This window comes from Silurus meridionalis, chromosome 15, assembly GCF_014805685.1.
Source record: "Silurus meridionalis isolate SWU-2019-XX chromosome 15, ASM1480568v1, whole genome shotgun sequence".
NCBI classification, from domain to species: Eukaryota; Metazoa; Chordata; class Actinopteri; order Siluriformes; family Siluridae; genus Silurus; species Silurus meridionalis.
In genome coordinates this window covers 705,001-725,000 of record NC_060898.1, presented here as the reverse complement: position 1 = coordinate 725,000, position 20,000 = coordinate 705,001, and the positions used below count along the sequence as shown (strand labels likewise).

Sequence of the window (20,000 nt, the reverse complement as noted above, 5' to 3'; positions counted from 1 at the left end):
TATTACCACGTCTGCTATTTCATCATGGACAGCAAGCTAGAACAAACAGCAACCGTGAAATCCTGTTTCAAACTGTTCAAATCTGCCACGGAGACGCTTCACGTGATTCAGCAAGTTTATGAGCTCAACCTCCAAAAATGTTAAAAACAATCAGTAACTTGTGCATGATGATCATCACAGAACAATCCGCAACGTTGCTGCCATTATCGTCATGTCGTACAGAACAGTCCAGGTGATCCTCACGTGTGATTCGAAGGTGTGTCATGTTGAAGTTTGTCACCAGGCTGCTGCTTTTATTCAATCATTTTATTAATTATGAATTTAATGAACATTTTACACTGTTCATCCCGGAACATCCCGGTCCTGTCCAGTTCTTCTTCCAGTTCTAAATCTTTCAGCACTTTATCTCACCAGGTTACTAAGTTACCACCACCCCATCGGTGGAGTGTTACCCCAAAGCGCTTCAACAATGACCACGTTTTTAACACCCACCTCGTTCTATTTCACCTGTGAGACAGCGCCGCCCTGCTGGGTTGCTCTCGCTGCACTTCTTTTGCCCTCATTGTGAGGCTCATGGGTTTGTAGTGTGTAGATCTTCATTTCAGGAGCCAAACACCAGCTTCACATTCACAGACGTACTACAGCTGTTGTCTGATCAATTCCAGGAAATTAGAGCCACTTTAAAGGCAGGGATTTGTAGTTTCACTCATGATGTCTACGGTGTGAACAGACGTGCAGCATGGTGTCAGGATGGTGTGAGTCAAACCTGGTGAACATCAGGCACAAGTTGGAAGAGAAGCAATAATGGCTGATTCAAACATTTTATAGCATGTTATTGTAGGTTTCTGAGCAGCAGGTGGCGCTGGTGAGCTGGTTTTATATCAACATTCTCAGAAGTTGGTTCTTGCTGCATTTGTGGTCTCACAAACATTTTTTGATGGACAAGGAGACGCAACTGCAGTTTTTCAGTTGGTCTACATTTCTCTTTTAGCTCAAAAGGATTATTCTAGAAACTTCTTGTTGAATCATCTTAAAGACACGATTTGTTTGATCAATGAAATGATGTTGCACGGCTGCTGCTGAGATACAGCTCACTCTCAGTTTGGTGGCTTTTAAATTCACTAAATGATGATATTTTTGGCAGTTTATTATGGAGATGATGTTCGCAGATCTGGTGATGATTAGACAAAATCCAAGATGGTGGAAAATGTAATGAGGTGTAAATTAATATCACAGTCTGTACTGAACTCTGTGTTTCCACCAAAATAATCCCGAGATGATGATGATAATTACAGACTCTGTAGGCAGGATGTTAGTAATCACTTTTATTTGTAATTTATTTCCATTAAACTTTTACACACATTAATAATCAGCTCAGCGCTCTGCCCAGGAAAACTGCTTTAGAATAAAATCTATATAATTAATCGCAATGATTCACAATTTACTAAAGCAAACACGTTAATAACATTAATCAGATTACCAGAATAAAATGAACATTTTAGCAACACAACATGAATCACGTGAAAAGTGAAGAAAGATTACAATAACAGCAGTGATGTGTGTGTGTGTGTGTGTGTGTGTGTGTGTGTGATACACTATAAGGTTCAATAATAATGTTCACATCTGTAATTAAATGTATATACACCAATTACCCAAATGTGGTGTGTTTTAAAATAAAGTCGAACATGTTTTAATGCCTGTGAGAGAAGCTGCTGTATATAAAGTCCTGATGATGAAACTGTAGGAATAAAAGTGAACACATTTCCATGAAACCTGGAGCATGTAGCATACAGGAATATACTGTATATATTAAAGCATTTCTACACTGATTTGGAGCAGAAGCAAAAGCGGATTATAAAGAGCACACTGATCGTAGCAGGAAGTTAAAACCCTTAAAACCCTTGCATTGAGATTTCTTTTTTTTTTTATATGTGTGTGTGTGTGTGTGTGTGTGTGTGTGTGTGCACTACAGTGAACGCTTGTTTGGAAAGAAAAATAAAAGGTGTCTGTTTGCACCAGCATTCACAAGTTAAGATCTTGTTTCAGGTCTGAAGATTTTAAGATGTTGTTGGGATAAAATAAGGAAGACCTGAGAGCCCTGAACAGGACAAATAAACTCACTGTCTTTGTCCCAACAAACGTTCAATTTCTCTCAGAGTGTCAATGCTCCATTCCACACCACGTTCAGTTTTATACATTGTCACTACTTTCTGCTTCACCCCCATAAACCGATTCAACTTATCCCCGTTATTGCCAATCCACTTCTGTTTTGCTAGATGATCCACATAGATTTCAAAGTTATTCATATTATCTATGACAAAATCCACTCTCCTCTTCTCCTCCTCTGTCACATCCAGTGGGTTTAAGTGGCTCAGAATTTCAAAGAAGGCTTCACGCAGCTCTCGGCAATACACACTGTACATTACTGCATTTGCATTCACATAGAATTCATCATCCTCAAAGTGAACCACCATTTCTGTCTCAATTTGTTTTGCGGTGTTTTGGGAAAGTGTGTGACGAGCTAATCTCTTCATTGTTTCCTCATTAAATTGTGGTAGATTAGAAAAACCTAATCTATTTATAAAATTAACCAGAGATTTGTAATGAAATTTAAGGATGTCGTTGTTGAAGACATGCTCGCCTCTTCTTGACCTTTTGAATTCCTCCGTCAGCTCTTCATAGAAGTCTGGTTTGATGTCACGGACCTTTTTTAACATGTCTTCCTTAATTTCCTCCACCCTTTTCTCTCTCTTTATCTGTTCAGCTTGAGATTTTTCTTGGGTCCTTTTGGATCCTTTATTCACACATTCAATAATCTTTTCCATTCTGACCTCTGTGGAGAAAAGCAAAATCTAAACATTTCTGTAAAATGATTCATTAAAGGAATTTCAGTAATATTTAGAAGAGTGTGAGGAGCAGGAATATCACACACACACACCTGACACATCACTGAGGCCAGGAATCTTAGATGTTGCTGCTGCACCTGCTGCTGGTTTAGTCGACTTCTAAAAGGAAAGATAAAAAGTATAGAATATAAAGAAGGGCAGATGATGGACCGAGCAGCTGAATGAAAATAATCCACTGCAGGATTGAGTTCTATAGGAGGTATTAACTGCTGTCTGTTTGAGATATTAGAACCCTTTACTTTATAATCAGTTTTTGGATGATAGAAGCAGAAATTTCACTCACCGGCTCATCATTTTCCTTTTTGTCTGTTAGACCCAACTGGATTTTCAAAATGTTTTTAATGGCTTTTTCTCTCTCCTTTACCATCTCTTTATTCCCTCCATACAGAGCCAACACCAACTCCACCGCCTCCTTCACCGTCCCGATCACTGGAACGATGTCCATGAACCCGATCCACACCGTGTCCACTCCAGACCCAGTGCCCATGGATCCAGGATAACTCTTTTTCACTTCAGTTGCAGTGGCCATGCTGTTACACCGTCTGTCTCTAGATACTCTGAATGCAGATTTTTGTTGATTTGGATTCTGTATTTTTTTGTCACACAAACAACAGCACACTTGTTTAGAACAATGTTCAGAATACAGCCAACACCCAAGATGATGAAATGTAGAAGTGAAATTACAACACACTCAACAAGTTTCTGCTTCAACACTTTTCCTTTTGCTCCAAATCTCATAAAACATAAATCATTACTGAAACTCAGGTGTTCACACATCAGCAGTGATCAATGAATCAACAAATAATTAAAGTATTTAAATAAAAATCACACCTTGATGTTCTCTCAGCTCTGAAATCTGGACTCTTCTGCTGCTTCCTGTAATGTCTGTGAGTATGGAATGTGAAAAGGTTCATAATATCTTACATGATACATCGGGGATGGACAAACTTCTTGCCTCACTGGCCACAGTGGGTTCTAAAATTTGACAGAGGGGCCGGGCCAGAATATACAATATATATATATTCCATACACATTATTATATATGTATATATTACATTAAATTAGAGCTAAACTTCTCCTTTAAGATGGAGTCAGACTGAAGATCGATCAGTTCCAATTGCGTCCTGGGACAGGGGACAGGGGTTAGGGCTACATCTGCCTCTTTCACACCAACTACCTGCATGTCTTCCCTCACCACATCCATAAACCACCTCCTTGTTCTTCCTCTTTTCATCCTTCCTGGTGTCTCCATCCTCAGCATTCTCCTACTGATATACCCCATGTCCCTCCTCTGCACATGTCCAAACCATCTCAATCACACCTCCCTCACCTTGTCTCCAAAACGTCCTACATGCGCTGTCCCTCCCGCTGTCTGTCTCTCTGTCTGTGTGTGTGTGTGTGTGTGTGTGTGTGTGTGTGTGTGTTAAGATCAGAAGAGGATTCTTTTTTTAATAAAACATCACGTCACGCGTAACCAAGTCGAATCCTCGGGAAGGGGTTTGTTTCTGCTTCATCCTCCGGGTGGATTCAGGGGACGATGCTTCACGTCCTCGTCTTCTAAACGATTAAAAAGAACAAAAGTTTGTGTAGTTTCTCTACAGGATGCTGGTTGTGGAAGTGAGGTCCGGGGCACCTCAGGGGTCTGACACACAAAGCTAACAGCGTTTTATTTGTATAGGGGTTTTTTTCTGTTTTTTTTAATCTCTAAATGTATTTTCGTTTGGGTCGGATCCTGATAAATACGACTTCCTCTAGAAGAACAAACAAACGTGGACTTCAGTCCCTGGACTCACTTTAGAGACGAATAAGCTTCTGTTGTGTTTGTGTGGAAGGTTCAGGAATAAAAAGCTCTATGGCTTCAAATAAGCAGCCAAATACTGATAATGTTATTGTACACATTTAAATAATGAGCCTGATTTAATAAAAATAAATCTGTACTGAGGGTCAGTGGAGTTTATTCCTACAGCAGGACGAGAAGAAAACTGAAGAGCAGTGAATCTTTAAAGGGGACACGCTGTTCTGACTGATCTCATGTTAGTCTTGAGTGCCTTCAGACACGTATGAGGTGGTGTTAAAGAGTTTCGAGACTAGTTTTGTAACACGCCAACAGATGGCAGCACGAGGCTGCACACACAGTCACAGGGAGCACCGATCTTCATAAGACAGTGTGCCAAAAGACATCATCGGGAGCCGTGTGACCGGTGCTGTTCTGACCCACCTGCTATTTCATCACGGACAGCAGGCTAGAACAAACAGCAACCGTGAAATCCTGTCAAACTGTTCAAATCTGCCACGGAGACGCTTCACGTGATTCAGCAAGTTTACGAGCTCAACCTCCAAAAATGTTGAAACCATTCAGTAACTTGTGCATGATGATCATCACAGAACAATCCACAACATTGCTGCTATTATCGTCATTTCGTACAGAACAGTCCAGGTGATCCCCACGTGTGATTTCGAACGTGTGTCACGTTGAAGTTTGTCACCAGGCTGCTGCTTTTATCCAATCGTTTTATTAATTATGAATTTAATGAACATTTTACACTGTTCATCCCGGAACATCCCGGTCCTGTCCAGTTCTTCTTCCAGTTCTAAATCTTTCAGCACTTTATCTCACCAGGTTACTAAGTTACCACCACCCCATGGTGGAGTGTTACCCCAAAGCGCTTCAACAATGACCACGTTTTTAACACCCACCTCGTTCTACTTCACCTGTGAGACAGCGCCGCCCTGCTGGGTTGCTCTCGCTGCACTTCTTTTGCCCTCATTGTGAGGCTCATGGGTTTGTAGTGTAGATCTTCATTTCAGGAGCCAAACACCAGCTTCACATTCACAGGCGTACTACAGCTGTTGTCTGATCAATTCCAGGAAATTAGAGCCACTTTAAAGGCAGGGATTTGTAGTTTCACTCATGATGTCTACGGTGTGAACAGACGTGCAGCATGGTGTCAGGATGGTGTGAGTCAAACCTGGTGAACATCAGGCACAAGTTGGAAGAGAAGCAATAATGGCTGATTCAAACATTTTATAGCATGTTATTGTAGGTTTCTGAGCAGCAGGTGGCGCTGGTGAGCTGGTTTTATATCAACATTCTCAGAAGTTGGTTCTTGCTGCATTTGTGGTCTCACAAACATTTTTTGATGGACAAGGAGACGCAACTGCAGTTTTTCAGTTGGTCTACATTTCTCTTTTAGCTCAAAAGGATTATTCTAGAAACTTCTTGTTCGAATCATCTTAAAGACACGATTTGTTTGATCAATGAAATGATGTTGCACGAAGCTGCTGCTGAGATACAGCTCACTCTCAGTTTGGTGGCTTTTAAATTCACTAAATGATGATATTTTTTGGCAGTTTATTATGGAGATGATGTTCGGCAGATCTGGTGATGATTAGACAAAATCCAAGATGGTGGAAAATGTAATGAGGTGTAAATTAATATCACAGTCTGTACTGAACTCTGTGTTTCCACCAAAATAATCCCGAGATGATGATGATAATTACAGACTCTGTAGGCAGGATGTTAGTAATCACTTTTATTTGTAATTTATTTCCATTAAACTTTTACACACATTAATAATCAGCTCAGCGCTCTGCCCAGGAAAACTGCTTTAGAATAAAATCTATATAATTAATCGCAATAATTCACAATTTACTAAAGCAAACACGTTAATAACATTAATCAGATTACCAGAATAAAATGAACATTTTAGCAACACAACATGAATCACGTGAAAAGTGAAGAAAGATTACAATAACAGCAGTGATATGTGTGTGTGTGTGTGTGTGTGTGAGATACACTATAGACTGTGATATAAGGTTCAATAATAATGTTCACATCTGTAATTAAATGTATATACACCAATTACCCAAATGTGGTGTGTTTTAAAATAAAGTCGAACATGTTTTAATGCCTGTGAGAGAAGCTGCTGTATATAAAGTCCTGATGATGAAACTGTAGGAATAAAAGTGAACACATTTCCATGAAACCTGGAGCATGTAGCATACAGGAATATACTGTATATATTAAAGCATTTCTACACTGATTTGGAGCAGAAGCAAAAGCGGATTATAAAGAGCACACTGATCGTAGCAGGAAGTTAAAACCCTTGAACCCTTGTATTGAAATTTCTTTTTTTTGTGTGTGTGTGTGTGTGTGTGTGTGTGTGTGTGTGTGCACTACAGTGAACGCTTGTTTGGAAAGAAAAATAAAAGGTGTCTGTTTGCACCAGCATTCACAAGTTAAGATCTTGTTTCAGGTCTGAAGATTTTAAGATGTTGTTGGGATAAAATAAGGAAGACCTGAGAGCCCTGAACAGGACAAATAAACTCACTGTCTTTGTCCCAACAAACGTTCAATTTCTCTCAGAGTGTCAATGCTCCATTCCACACCACGTTCAGTTTTATACATTGTCACTACTTTCTGCTTCACCCCCATAAACCGATTCAACTTATCCCCGTTATTGCCAATCCACTTCTGTTTTGCTAGATGATCCACATAGATTTCAAAGTTATTCATATTATCTATGACAAAATCCACTCTCCTCGTCTCCTCCTCTGTCACATCCAGTGGGTTTAAGTGGCTCAGAATTTCAAAGAAGGCTTCACGCAGCTCTCGGCAATACACACTGTACATTACTGCATTTGCATTCACATAGAATTCATCATCGTCAAAGTGAACCACCATTTCTGTCTCAATTTGTTCTGCGGTGTTTTGGGAAAGTGTGTGACGAGCTAATCTCTTCATTGTTTCCTCATTAAATTGTGGTCGATTAGAAAAACCTAATCTATTCAAAAACTCAACCAGAACTTTGTAATGAAATTTAAGGATGTCGTTGTTGAAGACATGCTCGCCTCTTCTTGACCTTTTGAGTTCCTCCGTCAGCTCTTCATAGAAGTCTGGTTTGATGTCACGGACCTTTTTTAACATGTCTTCCTTAATTTCCTCCACCCTTTTCTCTCTTTATCTGTTCAGCTTGAGATTTTTCTTGGGTCCTTTTGGATCCTTTATTCACACATTCAATAATCTTTTCCATTCTGACCTCTGTGGAGAAAAGCGAAATCTAAACATTTCTGTAAAATGATTCATTAAAGGAATTTCAGTAATATTTAGAAGAGTGTGAGGAGCAGGAATATCACACACACACACCTGACACATCACTGAGGCCAGGAATCTTAGATGTTGCTGCTGCACCTGCTGCTGGTTTAGTCGACTTCTAAAAGGAAAGATAAAAAGTATAGAATATAAAGAAGGGCAGATGATGGACCGAGCAGCTGAATGAAAATAATCCACTGCAGGATTGAGTTCTATAGGAGGTATTAACTGCTGTCTGTTTGAGATATTAGAACCCTTTACTTTATAATCAGTTTTTGGATGATAGAAGCAGAAATTTCACTCACCGGCTCATCATTTTCCTTTTTGTCTGTTAGACCCAACTGGATTTTCAAAATGTTTTTAATGGCTTTTTCTCTCTCCTTTACCATCTCTTTATTCCCTCCATACAGAGCCAACACCAACTCCACCGCCTCCTTCACCGTCCCGATCACTGGAACGATGTCCATGAACCCGATCCACACCGTGTCCACTCCAGACCCAGTGCCCATGGATCCAGGATAACTCTTTTTCACTTCAGTTGCAGTGGCCATGCTGTTACACCGTCTGTCTCTAGATACTCTGAATGCAGATTTTTGTTGATTTGGATTCTGTATTTTTTTGTCACACAAACAACAGCACACTTGTTTAGAACAATGTTCAGAATACAGCCAACACCCAAGATGATGAAATGTAGAAGTGAAATTACAACACACTCAACAAGTTTCTGCTTCAACACTTTTCCTTTTGCTCCAAATCTCATAAAACATAAATCATTACTGAAACTCAGGTGTTCACACATCAGCAGTGATCAATGAATCAACAAATAATTAAAGTATTTAAATAAAAATCACACCTTGATGTTCTCTCAGCTCTGGAATCTGGACTCTTCTGCTGCTTCCTGTAATGTCTGTAAGTATGGAACGTGAAAAGGGTCATAAAGTCTTACATAATACATCATAAGAGAAATCCATGTGTAATCAGGCGGTCATTTTCAGATCAGAGTCTGATGTGATAAACATGACAACACTGAATAAAGTTTATTTATAGTCCTAAATGGTGCTTAATAAGGGAAGAAGTGTTATTACAGCTGTGATTAATATTTTTTTAAATATTGTAATTATTCTATTATCTACCTTCTTTATATTCTTTAGATATAATACTAACTCTGTATATATGGACCCTATACCCCATTTATCACACTGCTGTTTATTGTAAATATGCCACTTATGGTTAGATGCTAACTGCATTTCATTTGCTCTGTACATGCACCTTGCACAATGACACTAATGTTGAATCTAATCTAATGTAATCTAATCTTATCTAATCTAATGTAATGTAATCTTATCTAATCTAATGTAATGTAATGTATTTTAATCTAAATCCAGAGGTTTTTCAGATGTCAGAAAAAAACACCAGGGTACTAATAAGGCAATTGAAGGCAGTGTTTGTGAGATGTGGTGTGCCTGAGACCCTGATTGGAGATCAGTGCTGAAATGGTTTATTCAGCTGATGACTGATGTTTCAGTGTTCCAGACCAAACCAACATCATAGCTGAGAGAGCCATAAACCCCCAACCTATGCTGAAAGCTGCTCCTCAGTCTGGCACTTGCCCTCATTTAGCCTTATTGACTCTTCACAACACTTCTGTCACTGGTCTCAAATACTCTTCAGTCCAGGTCCAGATGTGTAGAGTCCAACGTTCCACATTACCAACAAGCAAAACTGTTCTGAGACCTTCTTCAACATCATCATTCGCAGTAGAAGAGTTCATATGATAGAACAGTGGCTCTGCTTTCAGCTCTTAGTATGGGACAGAGAGTATATATGGAAATTAAAAAAACATGGAAACCAGCTACAGATTTCAGAATCAGAAATGATCACCACTCATATAATGTAATTACATCATCAGGTAAAATCTACAGTAGAAACAGAGTCACCTCAGGCCTGACAGATCAGTGACGATACGCAATCCCGTGTGACGAGCTGTTCATGAACAATTCGTTTATTTAAACCAGTCTTCAGTGTGACTCAGAAGAACGAGTCGTCTCAAAGAGTGATTTTCTACTCTACACGAGAAAAACATCGCAAAATCTCCATAGTTTCTGTACAGAAAACAGACTTGAGTAGTTCATCTCTCTACACTCTTCTAGTCCGAGTCGTTTGCTCTTTTATCACGTGACTCCCATAGACACTACACAGTAACATATACATATAAATGATTGAAACTCTAGTTAAAGTTTTGGAAAAGTGGGAAAAACTTCGATTCAACGTCAGGATTTTTAAATAAAAAATTTGATTCTCATGCAAAATCTTTGATTCTCATGCATGATGTAAACTCCAGCAGCGCCCCCTACTGGTGCTAATATGTAATGTCTCTGATTTAAGTAACTGAACGAAACTATTCTTCTTCTTCTTTTTCTTTCGGCTTCTCTCATTAGGGGTCTTCACAGCAGATCATCCGTCTTCACTTTTACTTTTACTGGAGTCACATTTTACTGAGTCTCTACTTTTACTCGACTGCATAGTTTGTGTACTTCATCCACAGCTGCTCACATGTGAAGTGAAAAAAGAAAAGAAACTGCGAGTAAAAAGCGATTCTCCACATCACTTCGTTGTTCTTTTGGAGTGAAAATAAAAATTGAAAGCCACATTTTACATACAGAAGCTTTCAGCAAAATATCAGTGTCCTTAAATCTGGGTGTTTCCTTCTCAGGAAAGAACTTCCTCGTGAGTGGAATAATGATGATCAAATTCTTCTAGTTAACAAATCCAAAAATGTGTGATGAGATCTCCTCAGCTGCTCTTTTCTCTTCTTACTGCTGAGATCAAACATCAAACATGCTCTTCATATTTTACTCCTCAGGTACAAGAAGGCGTGTGAAAGCAAGTAGAGGAACACAGCGCGGTGATTAGCGTTAGCATCTTCGATTAGCAACACATCTATAAACATAAAGCTCTTTCCTAAAGTGCATTTGGAATTGAAGAAGGCAAATAAACAGTCAGGGCTGAAGGTCTGAGGGCATCAGCAACAACGCTCTTTAATTGATCAGAAACAGATCAGATAATCAGAACATACTTCTGGAAGAAAGGAGCTACAGAGATGTTAAAAAAAGTTATTGTGATCTGCTTGGGGACTCATGATGTGCAAACAAACTCACAAGTGCTCACATGAACATCATTTAATGATCGTTACTCAATATTCAGGTCTCGTGTGATGCTGATTAACGTTCTTCAGATGTACAGGACTGAGCGTGTTCACATCACGACGGGTTCCACCAACAAATCTTCATGAAGCAGCTGAAGATGATTAAACTCTTAAGCGCATGAGCCCCTTATTGCAATAATGCAGCTCAGCCACCGCACCTTCTCAGCCACCCACACACACACACACACACACACACACAGTTCTTATTACCTGTTCTAGTTATCTGAAATAAAGAAAAGCTTATTGGATATTCATTCATAAGAGATTATTACAGATCATTTCCTAACATTTGTCTCCTTTATGTTCATCATTATTTCATTTAAACTCCTATAATTGTAGATTTTTCTTCTTTAGAAAGTGTTTTTGCCATTTATGTGAAGAAAACAGGAAGTTCATGGTTGAAGTCAGTGGTCAGAGTTTTTCCAGTCTATCTGGATTTTTATGAAATGTTTAATTCTGCTTGAATTTTCCTCTGAACAGTTCATAAATAAAATATATATTTATATCCAGAGAGAGAAAAACATCCTGCTTTTTCCTGCTCCATTTTTAAACATTTACAAATGTTTTATTTCATTCCGATGGTAAACACAAGGTCTTCAGCTTCCTGCTCGATTCATGTCAAACGTATTGAATGTTGAAGAAACAAACAAAAATATATGAATAAAAAGGAGAAAAAGTTGTCAAGACTAAAACCTGGTAACTTTAGAGTGAAAATGTGACACTCAAAATATAAACAAAATACTTTTAATTTGAGTTTTATAAGTTCTCTACTCTCTGAATTTGGGGTTAAGAAGCAGTGCCAAGTCCTTTATACTTTAAAACTCTCATACAGGGAGGAGTTTATTGATGCTCTACTCTCATTGGATAATCAGATTTGTATGGGCAGCTCCTGGACCAGGGTTTAGAGACACCAGAGAGTTGTGGATGCAGTTCTCTGTTCAGTTCTAGTGTTTGTACTTTTTAGTGTAAATCAGAGGCCCTCAAACTATGGCCCCCAGGATGAATACAGCCCCTACGCCCCACATGTGGAACGGCCCTCTGAACAAAGCCAGAGACATATTTTGAAAATGTTTAAACTAATAAAGTTTGGCTTTTTAACTAAAATGTCCCGTAGTATTAAAGGTCGAGGCACCAATAGTCTGGAATTATCAGCTATCTGCAAAAATCCAAACAGATAGTTTTTCCAGTCCGCTGTCATTACAAGAGTGGCCTCTAGAGGTGAATCACTGATGCTGCGTGCTGTATGTATTTACACGTGAGACTGCGTGCTGCACGGAGTGCGCTATATTATATTTATTATTTATAACTTATTAATTATATAATTATATTTAATGAACATATTCATTTTTATTTTCTTCATCATTCAGTACTTTTTTGTTTTTTTTGTAATAAAGTTCAGTACTATCAGTCTAGTTCTTAACGTAGCCTAATTATTTATGAGATTCGCCCACAAACCACATGCATAAGTAAGTAAATATTTTGATTTCAACAGCAATGAATATGAAGAAAATGTCATTATGACAGTAATAACACTCTTCTAATAGGTGATAAATCTGTTAAAATGTGACGATCATTTATCTGTACTGTGCAGAACAAACTAAACTAATCCAGCATTCGGAGACAAAATAAATACATTTAATCTCCACAGTAACACTCATAGTCACTCCGGCCCGTGGCATTTTTTGTTACAGACCTCCAACAAAGAAAGGAATAATTATGCTATTAAATAATTTTGCTAAATCTGGTGTAAACTGAAATTTAGTTCATTAATAATATTTGGAATTTAGGTAAAATACAACTTTTTAATGAATGAACTGCATCCAGAACCACTTTTCAAAATTCATTCAAATTTGTCCAACTAGCCAATGAGAGTAAAGCAAAGTTGAGCCCCGCCCTTTATGAGAGTTTTGTACCAGAGTGATGATTAAACCATGATCCATGATCAAGAACCAGAAGTTCATTAGTTCCAGTTTAAGGAACTTTCTCATCATTTTATTCATTTCAGGAAAAGTTACATTCAATACTTTGGCAGATCCTGAATTCCATATAAAACCCAAGAGTATGATCAGAAAGCAGGCTGCAGGAGGACAGAAGTTAAACTCAGGCCAGATAAAGCCGTATTCGTGTTTAAAAGCTGATGAAATGAAAACAGTTGCAGACTTTTGGACCTGACTTGTGTGCAGTGTGAAGTTAAGGCCACTGTTCAGGAGAGAAAAACCCCAAACACCGCAATCACACACTTTACAGCAGCAACGTTTTTCCTCGTCTACGCTCACATCATTGTGGTGCTTTCAGAGGAATAAAAGAAAAGAAAAAAGGGAAAAAAACTATGCAGGAAGGATTGAATTCTAAGCTGCACTCGTTTACAAGCTCCGCATCTCAGAGCTTCATTTTAAGGTCATTGATTCCTCGATTAAACCAGAACCGGACTCAGTGTAGCGTTTTCTTGATTTTGAAAACGTTCTCCCTGGATGCTTCTGCTGCTCTCGCTCTAAGCCTGAGTCGATTCAGTTGATGATCTTCCTTTCCTTAAAGGTTTTTCAATCTTCAGCAGTTTTGAGCTTTAACTCGATAAACTCGCTGCGCTGGTGACGTTGTTGTTCTGTCCATCCTCAAGGACTCGGTTCTCTTCGTTTGGGTTGCTCAAGTCCATGTCTGCTTTGTTCTTCTTCAACCTTTATAAAACGAAAAGAGAGTGATAATAAAAAGTGATAAAGACTATGAACATGAATACACTATTCAGACTGAACCACAGCAGGGGTCATGACCTTGAGAGGAACTCAGATACCAGAATCTAAAAACAATAAATTCATGCTAGAATTTAGCTTCATGTGTGTGTGTGAGCAATCAGATATAAATTCTCATTCATACAACTGAGTAGTTATGGGGTTAAGGGCCTTGCTCAGGGGCCCAGGAGTGTCAGCTTGGTGTGTCTGAGATCTACATTTACATTAATGACATTTGGCGGATGCCTCTATCCAAAACAACTTACAGTTATAAACCCATGACCTTCTGATCGTAGTAGGAGTTCCTAGAATAGCAAAGTCCAATAAAGGTGGTAGATCATTCTCACATTTAGCTCCTAAACTCTGGAATAGTCTTCCTGACAGTGTTCGGGGCTCAGACACACTCTCCCAGTTTAAGTGTAGATTAAAAACGTATGTTTTTAGCGAGTTCTACACATAACACACATCACATCATAACCTTGTGCTCCAGAACATCTGATCACATCACATTATCAACTTGTGCTGTTAATATCATGAACAGCAGCTACGCTAATTCCTCTCCACTGCTTCTCTTCTCTTCCCATCCTGAGGCTTCCTGAGGTTCCTCCAGCTCCAGTCACAAACATTCGGAGACGTACCAGTGCCAATTGAATCCCACTTTATGTAGAGTTTGGACACTGGACCTCTTTGAGTGTTTAAAGGCTCTGCATGGAGAAGCTGGTGTTCGATCTGTGATGATCTCAAATGTTGAGCTATTTTATGAGTTGCTCAGTAGCTCCTGGTTCCACAACGTCAACTGACTGTATAAGACTGTAGAAAGATCATCAGTCATAATCACACACTCCAGTGCTCATGTTAGTTCTCACTCTCCAGTGTTCTGTAGTGTTTAAAGACTATAATCACACTCTTGATGTCACCCAAATGAGGATGAGGTTCTACTTTTGAGTCTGGTTCTTCTCAAGGTTTCTTCCTCATAACATCTAAGGGAGTTTTTCCTTCACCACAGTCGCCCAGTCTTCATCATCAGTGATAAACACATCATTCACTTTCACTTACAATTCTGTAAAGCTGCTTTGAGACCATGTCCATGTGAAAAGCGCAAAATAAATAAACTCCAACTCCAAACATCTTATAGACTGAGCCACTTTCCATTTGAAGTCCAGTGCCTTAACCACCACCTTCCCCAGATACGGGTATCGATACAAATATAGACACAACTTCAGATTCATGCATGAATATAAATATGAATTTAGATACAGTGTGCCATTGTGTCACACCTACATTTACATTTACAGCATTTAGCAGAAGCCATTATCCAGAAAAACGTACATTTATCTCATTCACACATGTGCTGTTAAGGTTAACTGCTGTACTGTTAATGAAGAACGTGTGTGTGAACGTTTCTCACTTCTCTCTGTTGAAGACGATGAAGTCTCGCTGTACACAGTCGAGGCGCTGCTGGAGCTGACCGTTCTGCACAAACACAACAAGCACAAACATTCCTTATTCTCATTACATATGTCAGGGGTCCTCAAACTACATGACCCCTGACCCCTGATACACACATGTGGAACGGCCCTCTGAACAATTCAGAGACAGAGATGTTTTACTCGTATCATATCTGTATTTGATAACAAAGTTTGAGTTTGGAGCTAAAATGTCCCATACCGATAGTTTTTCCGGGTTCTGGTCTGAGTACAAGAGCGGCCTCTAGAGGCATAACGTAGCCTAATTATTTATTGGATTCACCCACCAACCACATGCATATGCATAAGTTAGTAAATGCTCTTTGATGCTCATTTATCTGTACTGTGCAGAACATAATAAACGAATCCAGCAAAATAAATACATTTATTATCATAATAAAATCTTCACAGTAATATTGATGAGTCACTCCGGCCCGTGAAGTCTCCTGTTACAGACCCTCAGGAAAGAAGATTCAGACCAATTACAGAAATGACATTCATACACATTCATGGACAAAAGGCAGATGTTCTGATCCAGAGAGAACTCTGACCCTGATAGTAGGAGTCTGTGTGAAAACGCTGTTGTGGAAGTTACTGTAGTCTGAAAAACACACGTCTGCTAATAGATAAGAAGTTTTAAAAGAAAAATATTTTAGTTTTAACTCAGATGTTGCATTTTTCTCTCCTGATGTCACTTTTAATCATTTTTTTTTCTTTTATATTTGAAAAAAAGATCGTTTTTATTAGCGACTCAGCGCATCAGTCTCTCAGAGAATAAACTGGATCAATTATGGAATAATTTACCGCTGTGTTATCGCTAATGTAATCAGCTAATGCTCTCATTAAGGAAGGAAAACAAAAGCATACTAAAAGAGATAGACAGAGAGAGAGAGAGAGAGAGAGAGATAGAAGAAGAGAAAGAAGATACGACAGATGAGTACAGGAGATGATGTTTCTGCTCTGTGTGTGTGTGTGTGTGTGTGTGTGTGTGTGTGTGTGTGTGTGTGTGTGTGTGTGTGTTATCTGTGATTTAATTGAGCTCATGTACTTTACATTAGACTCCAGGGCAGCTGAGGACGAAGGGCTGAGAGAAAGGAAGGAGACTGCAGAAAAACAAGTAAAAAAAAAAGAAAAACAAAGAAAGAAGGGAGAAGATAGAGGAAATATAAATATGTAGCTTAGAATATATATATATATAATTATTATCAAAAAAACTATGCTGATAATTATATCATATTAATAATGTTTAATAAATGATTTTACTCAGAACCAGATTAGATTGCTGTAAAACAATGTGTGTGTGTGTGTGTGTGTGTGTGTGTGTGTGTGTGTGTGTGTGTGTGTGTGAACAGTAATAACAGGAAGACTGAGTTTTCCTCCCACACGGCTCTCAGCAGCAGCAGCTCGAGTCACCTTGAAGCAGAATCTTTACAGCTGAAGTGTGATGCAGGACCACCTGAGCTGCGTTAGCGCTTTTACAAATACACAATTCACACGAGTCCGACTGACGAATCAGTCAACCCTTTATTTCTTTCCCTCTTTCTCCCTCTCTCTCTTTCTTACTTTACATCAGTTTTACACCAGCACAGTGTCACTTTACATGGACACTTTAAGGACAATCACACTGGATCACTTTAATCTGTACCTCTATCAATATATTTCATACACATATCCACCCCTTTCTGTGTACTTTGTGTGTGTGTGTGTGTATATATATATATACACACCTACTGTACATTGCATTATTCTTAACCTTATTTTCATACTTATACTTTTAATTAACTTTTATAATTTAATAAAATTATATATATTTTTTTTATTTTATTTTGCTTTTTTTATCTTTATATTCTACTTCTATTTTTTATGTTTACATGTTGGACAGTCGTAAAAAGCATTTTACTACACACACACACACACACACACACACACACACACACACACACACACACACACACACTAGGTGAGATCAGGTGAAGATCATTTTGAGATTGATAAATGATGTCACACTGTGTTACCTGCTAGAGTACACCTTCAGCCAATAAAATGCTCTGTATGGTGTATAAGTCCCGCCCCCTGCTCTACAGTAACAGTTATTAATTGTTTTCTCTACCAATAAAAATAAATAAATTACTCATGTGCATCTTTAGCATATTCAAAAGTAAAAAAGAAACAAATAAAATCCTGCACACTGCACCTGTGGAGATCCGTCAGAGCTCTGATCCCTCGTCTTCCTCGCTAATCTCTTCTTCTTCTTGTGCAGTGGCTTTGACTCCAAGATCATCTCCTCCAGCTCAAACGTGGGGTCACAGTTTAGTCTCCGTCTCTACAACCATTAAAAAAAAGATTGAGATTATAAAACAAAACCTGGGCAGATGGTAAGGAGAGCTGAGAGTCTCATTATTATGTATAGAACGTTTTTATGGCCATCTGTTATGTACACACACTGCAGGCTATTACAATTTCTACAACTTTTTTTTAATAAAAAACTATTTTACATTTTTTTTATTTTACTCTTTGGAGTGGAAGATCTCCTGCTATAGAGCTTAACACCCTATTAAACATGATGAACGTGAACACTGACTGCACCCCAGGCCTCCTCTCCTCACCTACATCAGTACCTGACTTTACTAACACCCGTGTAGCTGAATAAATCTCCACTATATCCAGTGAAACATCTTCTCAGAAGAGAGAAGCTCATTATAACAGTGAATGAAGACTAAATGTGGAATGGGATGTTCAAAAAGATGCACAAAGCAATCTTATGCTCAGGTGTATACAAATTTGTGACCACATTGTGTATATATTCAGTGATTGTTTTCCTGTAGCTCCTGTTCAATATGTGCATGTGTGTGTTTGTGTGAGTGTATATGCGTGAGTGTGTTTGTGTGAGTGTATATGTGTGTGTTTGTGTGTATGTGATATGAATGCTATATAATTCAGGACAACGGACAGCTCCACTATTAAAACAATCAAGTTTGTGTGTGTTTGTGTGTATGTGATATGTATGCTATATAATTCAGGACAACGGACAACTCCACTTTTAAAACAAATCAAGCTTGTGTGTGTGTCTTATTCTCAGGTGTCCAAAAATTTATTACCACATTGAGTGATTATTTCCCTGTAGCTGCACGACCTGTAGTGTGTGTGTGTTTGTGTGAGTGTATATGTGTGTGCATGTGTTTGTGTGTGTGTTTGTGTGAATATATATGTGTGTGTGTGTGTGTGTGTGTTGGGGGTGTGGTCTCCCTTACATTAGGATGAAACCTGGTTGGACGTGTTTATTTAGCACTGCGTCCCAGTTTACACGGGAGAGACAGTCTGTGTCCTTCAGCTCGGAGAGAGACGAGAGACGCTGGTGTGCGTCGACACACAGCAGCTGAAAAACACAGCAAGTTTAATTTCTAAAGCACACATTTATACTGAATATTAAAGCAAGGTCAAAAGAACACAAGCTGGAAGAATACAAATAAATAAAATAAAATACTCATTAAAAATACACACATTTCCCATCATACTGCATTAATTATCAGCCACATGAAAGTGTTTCGTTCACCTTCCTCAACAGAGACTTCATCTCTACTGACCAGGCGGCTGGATAGCAGGGATGGACCTTGTGGAAGGACTGCAGGATCTCAGAGGTGGGCGTGCTGGAGCGCATTATATACGGCCTCTGAAACAGACGCAGACGTGGGAGTGTGTTCAGGGACGGCGCTTTACTGTACATTGCGCTATTCGTACACTTAGAGTGGACTCTTTTCAGACCTGTGAACATCATTGATCATCTGAAAGATCATTTATAATTTCAGCAGATTATACATAATTGCCTTGTGACATTACTCGAATTAGGATTGAGGGTTTTATTTAAGATTTGAGAGGTGTCCTGGAATCATCTCATCATATATCATTCATTTAATTCAGGATAAATGTTCAGGATTAAAATGTTATATTCAGGATTCATTCAGCACAGGATTATTTAGATATATTTTAATATACAGGGTGGTGCATTGAAAGGGGAAGTTTTGGGACAAGGAGTTTGAGGGCTCTGGGCCTTCACCAATTGTTTGGAACCTTCGCGAGCTCGTTTTGATCCCCTTACCATCAGTTATAATGGAGCAGTAGAGTTTTGCACAATGAGCCTTTACTGTAAAAACTTTTATAAGAATGGTTAACGTGTGAGCAAATGGACTTTTGGCATCATTATCAGTTCGGACGTCATGATCGTGTCCCATATGCGCATTTCGAAGAAACAGGTTCAGCTATAAATAGAAGTCATTTTACACCAGAGAATACTGTGGTTGTTCGAGCTGCGATCCTGAGGAGCCCTCACCGCTCTGTTCCATCACATGCATCCTCGCTGTGTAGAACTTTCATCAAAATATTGCACCCATGTGGTCACCCACTGGTTCCAAACAATTGCCGGTGTCTCAGGGTCGCCATCTCCTAGTTCCAAAATTTCCCATTTGCCTGCACAACTGGTATTTTCAGGATTATCCTACATTTACATTTAAGGCATTTGGTGGACATGCTAACCAGGGTTAAGGGCCTTCCTCAAGGGCCCAACAGATGTGGCAGGTTGATTGTGCTGAGATCTAAACTTATAACCTT

At 38.9% G+C, this 20,000-nt stretch overlaps 2 protein-coding genes across 3 annotated transcripts in view; both read right to left on the bottom strand.

The window, feature by feature from the left end:
- Nucleotides 1-1,310: 1,310 nt before the first annotated feature.
- LOC124397524 lies at nucleotides 1,311-3,878 on the bottom strand. The gene is made up of 4 exons (XM_046867030.1): nucleotides 3,738-3,878; nucleotides 3,190-3,492; nucleotides 2,939-3,005; nucleotides 1,311-2,833 (listed from the first exon to the last, which is right to left on the bottom strand). Exons 2-4 carry the CDS (start codon nucleotides 3,433-3,435, stop codon nucleotides 2,118-2,120), a joined length of 1,029 nt encoding a protein of 342 aa, XP_046722986.1. The 5' UTR covers nucleotides 3,436-3,492; nucleotides 3,738-3,878; the 3' UTR covers nucleotides 1,311-2,117.
- An 11,455-nt stretch (nucleotides 3,879-15,333) lies between these two features.
- Nucleotides 15,334-20,000, bottom strand: part of stk32a (serine/threonine kinase 32A) — a 24,210-nt gene continuing 19,543 nt past the window's right edge. Inside the window, exons 9-12 of one of the 2 annotated variants that reach the window (XM_046867031.1) lie at nucleotides 18,949-19,065; nucleotides 18,647-18,771; nucleotides 17,590-17,716; nucleotides 15,334-15,402 (exon numbers count right to left, since the gene is read on the bottom strand). In XM_046867031.1, coding sequence (XP_046722987.1) covers nucleotides 15,334-15,402; nucleotides 17,590-17,716; nucleotides 18,647-18,771; nucleotides 18,949-19,065 — 438 coding nt within the window. Of the gene's footprint in view, nucleotides 15,403-17,589; nucleotides 17,719-18,646; nucleotides 18,772-18,948; nucleotides 19,066-20,000 lie in introns of both variants that reach the window. The other variant, XR_006927928.1, reaches the window with a different exon arrangement.